This window comes from Miniopterus natalensis, chromosome 12 (assembly GCF_054644295.1).
Source record: "Miniopterus natalensis isolate mMinNat1 chromosome 12, mMinNat1.hap1, whole genome shotgun sequence".
Lineage (NCBI taxonomy): Eukaryota > Metazoa > Chordata > Mammalia > Chiroptera > Miniopteridae > Miniopterus > Miniopterus natalensis.
In genome coordinates this window covers 48,106,972-48,119,250 of record NC_142092.1, presented here as the reverse complement: position 1 = coordinate 48,119,250, position 12,279 = coordinate 48,106,972, and the positions used below count along the sequence as shown (strand labels likewise).

Here is a 12,279-nt window from a genome sequence, read left to right as displayed (position 1 = left end):
TTAATCATCTAAGTGACGGAATCCTAATAAAAACTCTAGATACCAAAGCTCAGTGAACCTTTCCCAGCTGGTGAAGACACTGATGTGCGAGGAAGAGGATGGATACTGATTCCATGAGGAAAGGAAACAAGCTCTGCATTTCCTCCCAGACCTCACCCTGTATGTCTCTTCATTTGACTGGTCCTCCTGATTTGTATCCTTTATAATAAAACTGTAATCATAACTACAGTGCTTCCCTGAGTTTTACAAATCATTCCAGTGAGTTACTCATTCTGAGAGGGTCATGGGAAATCTGGATAGCCAGATGGTCAGAAGTGTGGGTGGCTTGGGAACCCCCAAAGTGCCTGAAGTAAGAGCAGTCTTGTTGAGGCCCATGCCCTTTAACTTGTGGGGTCTGTTCTAACTCTGGGTGGTCAGTGCAGAATTGAGTTGCTCTACACCCAGTTATGGACAAAACAGAAAATAGGATGTGGGTTGTATTTGGGGCTAGGGATACAATAGTGAACAAATGTTATGCTCTCTGACTTCATCTAGGTTACAGTCTAATGATAGAACAAAGTCTAGACAAGAGGAAAGGATGTAAGGGAACTCAAATTAAGAGGAAAACTGACAGCCTCCATTTTCTCAGTGAAACAGAGATTAGGTCTGAGAACAAAAAGGACTGAGATGGGGATGGAGGCTTGGATTTAAATTGTAGAGGTCTGAAACAGCTGTTATGAAGAACAGAGAAAGAAGGCAACTATAGATATGTTTCTCAAACTTGTGTTCTACTAAACACTGTTTCATGAGTTGTTAATAACTATCCCTCAAGAGAAAATGTTTCACGTACAAATAAATTTGGAAATGACAAAGAGAATTCTTCACTGCTGTACTTTAATCCTTTAATATGCTAATATTCATTATTAATCTCCTATAAGGGAGATCTAAGTAGACTGATTTCTCACAGAACAGGAGACTTTTTTTTATGCCACTTATTAACATTTCAGAGTGTCAGTTTGAGAACTATCAAATTAAAGAAAAGAAAAAATGTTGCTGAACAGCATTATGAGCCCAGAGAAATTCATAAGTTGGCTATAGAGATAATCAGGAGGGGCATGTTACTATTCTAGAGCAGTGATTTTCAATCCTTTTCATCTCATGGCACACATATACTAACTACTAAAATCCTGTGGAACACCAAAAAATATACTTTTTGCCGATCTGAAAAAAAATAGGTATAATTTTTAAAAGATTTTTAAATTGAGTTTAGAGAGAAAGGAAGAGGGAGAGAAAAACATCAGTGTGAGAGCAAAACATCCATTGGCTGCCTCCCACACAGCCCTCACTAGGAATCAAGCCCACAACTCAGGCATGTGCTCTGATGGGAATCTAACTGGAAACCCTTTGGTTCACAGGACAATGCCCAACCAACTGAGCCACACCAGCCAGGGAGGTAAAATTGATTCATTCACACCAGACAAGTATTGTTGTGTTGGCTGTTGTCATTTTTTTATTTGACAATATAAGGGAAAAGGGGTCAGTGCCCCTGACTAAATAATCAGATATTGCATGTTTTAAAAATTCTCGTGGCACACCAGTGTGCCTGCTGCAGAACACAGATTGAAAATTGCTGCTCTAACACAAAAGTCATATGAGGGCAGAAAATCCAGCTGATCATGAGCAAAGATATGTAATTCAGGATAACATATGGTCCCAATAAGCAGAGGCTTAGCAAAAAGTAAACAATCAGGCAGACAAGAGTCTGATTTGGGTCTAGAGATTTTTGAAAAAGTTTCTTGGAGCAAAGGTCTGTTTAGAACAGAAACACAAAATATGTTATAATTAAAACTTCAATAACAATGGAAAGTTTTATTAAAAAAATATATAAAAAGCCTATTTTTTCCCTATTTAAAGGTGAAGGTAAAATTTATAGTGAAGTGATCCCCCCCCCCAAGTTAAAATTTTGAAATAATTTTTTTTCATTAAGAAAATAAGATAAGCCCTGGCCGAGTGGCTCAGTTGGTTGGAGCATACCTAGGTTGCTGGTTCAGTCCCTGGTCGGGGCACAGCTGTGAGGCAACCGATCAATGTTTCCCTCTATCCTCTCTCTCTCCCTCCTTACCCTTCCCCCAAATCAATAAAAACATATCCTCAGGTGAGGATTTTTAAAAAAGCACACCTATGCTCTCACTGTCCTGCCAGAACCTGTGTTGACATTTTGACATATTTCCTTCTAGTCCTTCCAAATACCTGATATTTCTGACAAAATGAGATTAAAGAGGGCAGCCTGAAGTCTTCTGGCAATAACTCCCTTCCCCCTCACAACCAAGCATTCCTCTGTAATAGTACATTTCCTCCCTGGAGAAAACTGCCACCCTCCCTTGAAAAGGGAACCAATGTGCCATCACATTTTCCACATGCTATTCTTAACTTTAGCCATTATTATATTGGTACACAGCTTTCTTTCTTTGAGACAACAAAAAGTTATTAGAATTTTTAACAATGCATATTTTCAAGAAATAAATGTCTACAAATAGGCATCAATTCATATGTCTTCATTAAGAATGGGGAAAAGGATTTCAAATGCAATTAATGTGCCCATTAAAGTTCTTTGTCTTTTTTAGAGCTATTAAAATGAATTAATTGGGTCAGTCAACTATTATAGTGCAAAAAACTCTCTAAGGTCTAATGTTTTATATAAGAGAAGACAATGAATTCTAGAAATTTGTTAATATAATTTGATTCTAATCTAATTTCTTGTTCTTCAAGAAAAACTATTATTCTCATAAAATGGAATTGAACAAATAAAGGTAAATTAGTTAAAAATAAAAATTGATATTGACATAATGAAAATAAAGAGCACAGGTGTTATTCTCATTAAAGATATAAGAATGAATGTCCTATTTTACATTCTTATTCCAAGAGCCTGTAATTATAAAATTAATAAAAACAAAAAACTGATTACTAAAGGCCATGCATGTTGTGTTTAAGAAGGTATTAGTGTAACCTAGAACTATGCAAGCAGAATTATCCAATAATTAGAAACATCAAGGTTTGGCTGCTGGTTTGGGCCACATGTGTACTAAAGATAGACAAGTAAGCAGGAAGCACATGCTCCAGCCACAAGGGAAAAATGCAACTTCTAAGACCAACCAGCATTTAAAAAAACAAATACACACCCTAATTTAAACTAAAATATTCATAGAATTACAGGATTTTTGAAGTTAAAAGAGATTTTGCCACAGAAGCCTCCTGAAAGCTATAATTCAATTTGGTTAATGAAAAGCCATTCTTGTTTTCTTTTATAAAGAAAATAAGATTCCTTCTAATTAATGTCTTCCTAAAGAATTACTAAAACAGAACATATATATCCTAAACTATTGATGGGGAAAAGCTAAATCTGTGCTGATACTGGAAAAAGATCATTCTAAATAAAAAAGACATGTTAATAAAAAATCTGATCTTAATTTTAGTTAAATTTTTATTTTCAAGACAGTCTGGAAATTGACAATCACTTTAAAAATGCTTAAATGACAACTGCAACTTTAACTTATAAATGTATTCTTGCAATTGTTACATTTACCTTTTAAAATATATGTTTGTACATGTATATCAACAGCCAATGAAGAGCCAAACAGTAAAATGATTATCCATATACCCAACCACCTGGATTCAATATTGCTAACATCATATCATCTGTCATACTGCTTTACTTATCTATTTAGACAGATATATATTTTCTATTTTTTTAAAATCATTTGTAAGTTACTGATAGCCTTCTCCATTGCTTGCCTCATAGTGCACTGCTGCAACAACCAATTCTATTCAACTCTATTACCAGTATGACTGTCGGATTAATTTTTTAATAGCCCTTTCATAATATCACTCTTCTAATCAAGGGCCTACATTGGCTTCCTGCTATTCTAATTCTAAATTTTCCAAATATTCTAACCTCCCCTTCCCTGACAGCCTTATTTTTTAACAAGAAAACCTACAACACAGCTATTTACCCTGAATACAGCTTTCTGCCTGAAATGCTCAGTGCCCTCTCCTGCTGACCTAAATCTCACCTCAACTCTTAGAAAGCCTTTCTTCTCCAACAACTCCAAGTCATGTTGTTGCTTTTTTAATTTTTTGTGGTTTTTTTTGCGATTTAAGGCCCTACTATTCTAGTCAGAACTGGAAACTTTAACACTTCTCTCATTTCATGTTTATACTTATGGTATCCCCAGACTGGTTGTAAACGTCTTGTACCCATTTAGCACAGTGCTCAGCTCAAAAAATTTTTATTCATAGGTTAATATGTAATCATTTCCTAGTTAGGTAGCTTTTTATCAGGAAAAAAAGTACAAAAAGTTGTATTTCCCTCACTGTACCACTTCAGTACCATATTTCATATGGTGACCAACTCGTAATTTAACAAACATCATATGAGTTTTTGGTCTAGGTCAAAAGATAAATTGATCCCAATCATATACTCAGGCACAGAGATATGCAACCAGTTGGTGGTTGGCTCCACAGCTATAAGGTCAAGAAGAGCTGGGTGGGGCAAACTGAAGTTTTATGGTGGTGCAGACACTTTAAGTTAAAAGAGGAAGCTGGTTGGTGGAGAGTAGGAAATACAAGAGATGCACGAGAGAGAACCAATCAGAGCTAGAGAGAGAGACTATCTCCAAAAGTAGTATTGGTTCCTGGCAGCTTTCCAGTTCCCACAATAGTCCCTGGGTTTGTGTTGTGCTCAATGTCCTACCCTTGGATTTCTATGTGATCCCCTGTTAGATGCTATATAACTAGCCCCCTAATCCCAAGCCACCTTGGTTTCTTTTCCTTTGGGGGTCAAAAGAACCTTAATCCAGACATTCATCATTATGAAACAACTAAAGCAAATGACTCTCTTAAGATCTTCCCCCCAAGATGCTAACAGCCAGTATTCTTTGATAATTCCCTTCTCCGCTCTATGCTGCAGGCCTCTCATTTACATCTAAAAGTGTGAATGTAAAAATAACAAGTAAATGAATAAATATGAGTGCAAATGTCTGGCTTCCAGTGGTGTACTCCACACTCAGAATGCTTCTCTTAATACTACCCTTTCCTTGAAGTCATCTTTGTGTTATCTATGTGCTTTACAACATTCATCATGTCTATATACCTGACTAAATCACAATTTTTCCTTAAATATATTCTTCAGACTTAGAACATAAGTGGATATGTACTAATAAAACCACATAATATTAGCAATGCAGTTATACATTTTTGGTGATATTTAAAGACTGAATTTCCTGCTAAACCATAAACCCCATGAAAACGGAGACCATGTCTGTTTTTGCCTGCCACTTTATACCTAGTGCCTATCACGGTGTCTGGCACTATTATAAGCTTAACAAATATTTGCTGAATGGATTACTGGCAGGTATGAGCTTAATAAACAATGGGCCTGGGGGAGTTATTCCTAATACCCATCTTAAACATGTTCAAAAATGGAACTTTGATTCTCTTCCTAGCTCACCTGCCAACCTACTCCAATTTGCTCCTCCCCATCTTCCTGATCTCAGCAAATGGTATTATTTTTTACTTAGTTGCTCAATGTAAATATCTATGAGTAATCTTTAATTCTTCCTTCCCTAACTTCCTACATTCAATCCATCAGTAATATACCCTGAGTCTTTCTTTTACCTTCACCACCACTCTGCTCTAAGTAACCATTATCTGCTGCTTTGACTCTGCAATGGGCTTCTCTAGTCACCCTGTTTTTACTCCTATTCTCTACAATTGCTTTTTAAAATGTTATTATTGATTTTAGAGACAGAGGAAGGGAGAGGGAGGGAGAGAGGGAGAAAGGAAGAGAGAGGGAGAGAGAGAGAAAGGGAGAGGGGAAGAGAGAGCAACACCGATCAGTTGCCTTGAGTGTGAGCCCTGACTGGGGATTGAACCCAAAACCTAAGTATGTGCCCAGATAGGTAATCAAACCTGCAACCTTTTGGTGTACGGGATGATGCTCCAATTAACTAAGCGACCCTGCCAGGGCTCGCTTTTTTTTTTTTTTTTAATTCAGCAGCCAGAGTAATCTAAACTATAAATCAAAGCTGACATACCTTACTTAAAAGTCTATTGGTTCTTATCTGCATACAAAATAAAGTCCACAATCCATATGTGGCTTTTTGCAAGGCTCAGTACCATTTAGCCCTAGCCTACTCTCTAGTTCATTTTGTTGCAACCATATCTTCTGCTCCTTCTTGTCTTAGGGCCTCTGCACTTTCTGGTTCCTACTCATTTTTCCTTAGGACAGCACCTTCATGTATTCAGATCTTGGTTTTGAACTTTACCTTCTAAAAGTGGCCTCTTGTCATCACTATGTAAAGAACCACTCTCCCTCTACTCACACAATTCTCTGTTATCATCTGGTTTCCTTCATAGCATACTTGTCACTACCAGAAATCATTTTATTTATCTGTTTATTGTCTATCTCTCCTCCACCAAAATGTAAGCTCCTCAAGAGCATCAATCCTACACTTAGAATAGCACCTAACATATAGTAAACACTTGATAAATATTTTTTGAACAAACACCTCTAGTATCTGTTTTGCTCTTTTAAAACCCTCATTTGTTGCTGTTGTTAATCCTTACCTGAGGGTATTTTTTCCATTGCTTTTAAGAAAGAGTGAAAGGGGAGGGGGGCGGGGAGAGACAGAGAAAGAGATACGGATGTGAGAGACACACATGACTACTCACCTCCTGAATGGGGCAGGGGCAGTGAGGGAACCTGAGACCCAGGTATGTGCCCTTGACTGGGAATCGAACACTTGACCCTTTGGTACAGGGGCTGATGCTCTAACCACTGTGCAACACTGGCCAAGGCTAAAACCCACATTTTTAATGTATAAAAACCACTTCTTGACATTATCCCATTTTTTTCCAGAAGAGGCACATGGTGAAAAGTATGATTAATGAAAGTTTGCTTAAATCTATGGATATAAGACAGGAACTTTTAATAGCATACCAGATTAAACTGTCATATCTGGTCTATCACCAGTCCTAGTTCTTTCTGTAGTGTGTGAGCCAAGATACTTCTTTGGAAATAAAATCTGCTTCTTTTACTTTTCTCCAGATAGGCATTTGCTTTTTCTAACTTAACATTTATTACATTATTTTTCAGGATTCTGGGCTGATTATTACATAATTCCTTAAATGTCAACTTATTGAAACCTAGCCCTTAATTTTACATCTTTCCCTCTTTTGCTCTACTACAAAACATCTTAAATAGAAACAGCTATTATCAGGTGCCAGGACAGATCCACTACAACTTAAGGTCCCATCCCATCCTTCAAAGGGAACACTAGAAGTGTGTGTTGGGGGGGGGGTGTGGGGAGGACAGGGATGGGATTGGAGAGTACCCTGGAATAGGAAGTGTGGCATTACTCCAATGTAGACGGTGTGGCCAAACTTCTCAAGAGATGAAAATCACTGAGCCAGTAATATCACTCCCTCACCTCCACACCCCTCCCCAGAATAGGAATGAAAATCTCTGTGTTACAATAGGTAAGAGTTATAAAGTGTTATTCCAGAGTAGACAGGCGTATCCAACCTTGAACCAGGCAAGGACAGGGGAAAGAAGACTATCTGAGCAGGAATGCAAGCTCAGCCTTCATTGAAATACAATTTAATATTGTGTTCTCAATTTTTGTTTAGGATTGAAAAACATTTTACACACTTTCTACAGATACACAGTGGAAGCTTTTGTCCATTGTATTACTCAATGGCCTTTATGTAAAGAAGCAGGTCATAAATGCTTCCTAGAATTTAGTATGAGGGACAAATCTCACATTTAGATCAAACTGAAATTTTTCTTTTTATCAAACAATGCAAACTCTATGCTGTCATGAACTTTTAGAGTTGGAAGGGCCTTTAGAAATCACTTAGCCCAGCGTTTTCTAAAGTGTGCTTTAGATGCTATGAAGAAAAAAAGAGTTCTATAAGCAAATGCGTTTTTATCTTTCTATAATAATTTTATTGATATAAATCATGTTAAATTAATTAAACAAGAAGGCCATTAGACTGAGGTGGCTTTACTGACTTCCTTAGTAGCCTACATAAGCAAATCAAAACCTAAGCTTTTAATACCTTAAGAGTAAGAAATTGAAACCTGAGGACAATCAATCACAAACAGCCACCTAGGCTTTCCCAAATAAGGTATCCACTTAAACTATAGCCAATCAAATAATTTCTTTGCTTTGCTTCCATCTCTTCTCTATGAAAGGCACCCCCCTCCTATCATTTCCCCTTTGGTGCTGCCCATTTGAATCAACTGTTGCTCAAATAAACTCTTAAATTTTTAGTATGCCTCATTTTATACATTATCACATGATACAAAATTCATCCTTTCTAAAGTGTACGATTCAGTTGTTTTTTAGTATATCCATGGAGTTGTGCAATTATTGCCACAATCTAACTTTAGAACATTTTCATTACTCTAAAAAGAAACCTCATACCCATTAGCAGTCATTTCTCTGTTCCCCCAGCAAACAAATTTCTTTACCACAGAAATCCCTGGACCCTTTCATGGGAATCTAACATGTTTTTTGAATTTATAAGAAAGGGGTGCAATGTGCAGTGTTTCCCAAACTCATTTAATAGCTAACATCTCAGTGCTTACTATATGCCATTTTAAATGCTATTCATGTATTACCTCAATTCTCACAAAAATCTATTATATATGTGTGTGTGTGTGTGTGTGTGTGTGTGTATATATATATATATATATATATATATATATATATATATATATAGTGTGTGTGTATGTGTGCATATTAAAGCACGAAAAGACTAAGGCTAAGTAACCTGTTCAAGTATTCTTAACTACTCCACTCTACTATTATCTACAGAATCAACTAGTTGTGAGATGAGAATGAACAGCTAGTATTCTATAGACCATAACTTGGAAATGCTTTAATTCAATATCTTTACCTTAATGAGAGAAATGAGGCCCAGAAAGGTAAGCTGATTTAGCCAAGAATACAAAGCATTTTCTCTCCCTCTCCTCTGATTTCCATGTAATTGATGGTTAAATTTAGAACCCAATTACAACGAACGAATGCCAGGTTCCTGACATAATCTTCTCCCTTCTTTAAAGACTTTCTTGCCTAAAAACAAACAAACAAAAAACTTTAACATTGTAAGCTACCTTAAAATCCTGTCCAGGTTGATTTCGCTCTTTCTAGGTGTAAGCTCTTTCAGCAAGCAATGCACTGCTCCTCCACTTCTGATGTACAAATCTCAGCCATCTTTGAACGCCTAGTGCAGTCGGGGGCTCACTCAGTTTTCCTCCCACCCCCGAGGTGGAAGTCCTCTCTCCCCCTCAGTGCACCCACAGCCCTCCATCTCCTCCGGACACTCCTGCCTTGGACTTCAGCAGCTTGTGTCCTGCTGTACCCCACTTCCTAGCCAGAGAGCTACTGGAGGGCAGGACAACTCCTACAGCCCAGCAAGGGAGAGACGCTCAGTTAAGTACTTAACAGTTTCCTATCCACTCTTGGTTTAATTCCTCCAGGGCAGGAACAAGACTGTCCTCAGGCCCGCCAGCCCTCCGAGAGCGGGGCTGACTGACTTTCACGTCTCTCCCGGAGCCCGGCGGCGTGTCAGCCGCACACCCCCAGCGAACTGCAGCGCCACCGGGTGTGGAAGGCTCGGGCCCGTTCTCTTCGGGGACTTGAACCTGGCCGGCTGCTGGGCCCGTCGGCGCTCGCCGCCCAGGGTCTGCCCTTCTGAACCCAGCGAGGGTCCAGTAACAATAACTCGTCAGGGCGGCGGCGGGGTGGCTGCACCTCCGAAACCCACCCAACCCTCGCGACGATTCTGGGCGAAGGCATTTCACCCTCTTCTGACAGAGACCTGCGTCTGCTGAGGAGATAAGGGACGCTCTGGGGTCCTCGGTCCGGTGGGTGACAGAGCAAGGCCTCGAACGTGGGTCACCGCTCCCCGTTCAGCAGATCTTTGGGGCGAGGAGAGCGAGGGTGGAGAGGGGTCCTCGCTCGTCCCGCCTCGGCACCCCTTCCAGCCGGCTGGGACCTCCGGCCCCTGGGTCACCCGCCGCTCGCCGGGTCTGGGGGTCGCGCGCCCCCCCGCCCCCAGCCCCGCGCCATCTTGGAGCGCTGAGGCGGCCGCTCCGGACCGCCCCGAACCGCTGCTCCAGCAGTTACTCACCCGCGCTGCCCGGGGCCAGGCCTCCTACCACTCCCGCGACCCCCGCCACGGCCAGGAGAAGCAGCAGCGCAGCTCGCGGAGAGGCCCGGACGCTCGCCATGTCCGGGCCGGGAGGTCCGGAGCCGCGGGATGCTCGGACCCAGCCTGGCAGCCGCGGCTGCTCGCGGAGGCCCCGCCCCGGCATCCTGGAGCTTTGATGATTGGCTGCGGCGCACTCAAGCCCCGCCCCTCGGCCTCAAGGAGTTTCCAAAACCTGCCGGGGGCGGGAACAGGCCAGCGACGCCGGCTCTTTGTTACGGCCCAGCTGTTTGTCGGCTTCTGCGGCGGAGAACCCCTGCAGTCATTCTGCGGGGGGGGCGTCCGAGGATGTCAGAGCCCAAGAGCCCTTAGAACACCTCTACCACCCCCGAGGTTTGCAGACAGGGTCACCGAGGCTCAGAGAGGGGGCTGACCTGTCCACGATTGCACCGCAAGTTCGCCTGAGAACTAAGACAAAGTACAGGCCGAACCAAAGTAACTTCTCCCTTCCGCGTACCCTCGATAATCCTCTTAATATCCTTTCTATTGATACGCTGCCTCCGGTCCAAAGAAGGCGTGTCACCCGGGACACCTCGGCCTCCCCTAAAGTCTGAGGAGCTCTGCCGCAGACACGGTCCCCTGACAAGGGCAAGGCACAGATTCACCCTCAAAGTTATTTCACACATGTGGCTTCAGCGTGTCACTGATGTACCATTAAGTACCTAATCCTATCAGGAAATGCTTGTGTGTCTGGATATGGAGAGCCTTGAATGCCAGGTTTAGACTTTAAGAGACAGTTTGGAGGTGGGTCCCCACTCCAGCCCTTACCTCTCCTCCCTTGCAGCTACTGGGGGGAATGTTTGAGAAGGTAGGGTGGTTAGCAAAGCACTCCCTCTCTCCCTCTCTCCTTCCTGGGCTCCCTCGCTCTGTTCCTGAATTAATACCTTTTCCCTCTCCCTTCCCTTAAAAAAAAACACACCTTAACCAGAGTTAAAAATTTTCAATTCCTTAATATTAAATATGCAGTATTTACGTTTCCTTTATTGTCTCATAATTTGCTTTCGCAGTTTTTCACGTTCCAAACAAAGTCCATATATTGAAGTTGGTTTGTATGTCTTTTAGGTCTCTTTATGCCCATTCTCTCTCTTTTAAGTTTACAAAAGGAAAACATGAATAAGTTACGATAATCTCTGTAAAACATCTGCTCTGATGACAACTCTCTTCAAACTCTCCAAGAGACCACCTTTTCTCTTACGGGATAGAATGATGTACGGTTATTTAACATGGTGTGAGAGGTTCTGAGCAATTGGACCCAAACAGCTTTTTCCGCTTCATCTCCACACCCTCCCTGTACCCCTGCCACCATCCTTTCAGAACCTCTTATCTTGTTCCAGACCTCTTAATTGTTTTCACCCCTCTTTCACAACATCTATCTTCTCTGCCCAGAATTCCCCAATTCTTGTGGCAACCTGCTCAGCAGAGGGAACTACGATGGTTGCTCAGAGGGCTCTGTGTAAAGTGACTGACACATTTTGCTTTACCTGGGACTGTCCTGGTTTTAAAACAGAAAGACCCATGTCCCAGGAACCTCACTAGTCCCAGGCAAAATGGGACAGTTGGTCTCTTTAGTTCTGTGCACCTCAGAAAATGTCATAAGGGAAGCCTGAAAGGGGATTTCCATATAGAAAAATGAGGTCATACAGGTAATTGATACCACTCCCAAGGTAATTCATTAGGTAGAGTGCTTGCTATAAGCCATGGAGATGGGTCATTAGACCATTGGGTCTCTGTATTAGTTTCCTAGGCTTCCATAACAAAGTACCGCAAACTGGGTGACTTAAACAACGGAAATTTATGTCTCAAAGTTCTTGAAACCAGAAGACGGAGATCAAAGCATTGGCAGGGTTGGTTCCGTTGAGAGCTGTGAGGAAATAGCTGATTCATGTCTCTCTTTCAGCTTCACTGGTTGCAACCTTTGGCCCTCCTTGACTTGTGGATGCATCGTCTCAAATCTCTGCTTTCATGTTCATGTGGGATCCTCTTGTGTGTACGTGTCTGTCCAAAGTTCTGCTTTTATAAGGACAC

The 12,279-nt window shown here is 41.2% G+C and overlaps 1 protein-coding gene across 2 annotated transcripts in view; it reads right to left on the bottom strand.

Annotated features, from left to right (window-relative positions):
* The window catches only part of RECK (reversion inducing cysteine rich protein with kazal motifs), a 65,103-nt gene extending 54,812 nt beyond the window's left edge, over positions 1-10,291 (bottom strand). Inside the window, exon 1 of one of the 2 annotated variants that reach the window (XM_016222904.2) lies at positions 10,177-10,291. In XM_016222904.2, coding sequence (XP_016078390.2) covers positions 10,177-10,276 — 100 coding nt within the window. In that variant the 5' untranslated portion in view covers positions 10,277-10,291. Of the gene's footprint in view, positions 1-8,940; positions 8,958-10,176 lie in introns of those variants that run through there. The other variant, XM_016222905.2, reaches the window with a different exon arrangement.
* Positions 10,292-12,279: the final 1,988 nt, after the last annotated feature.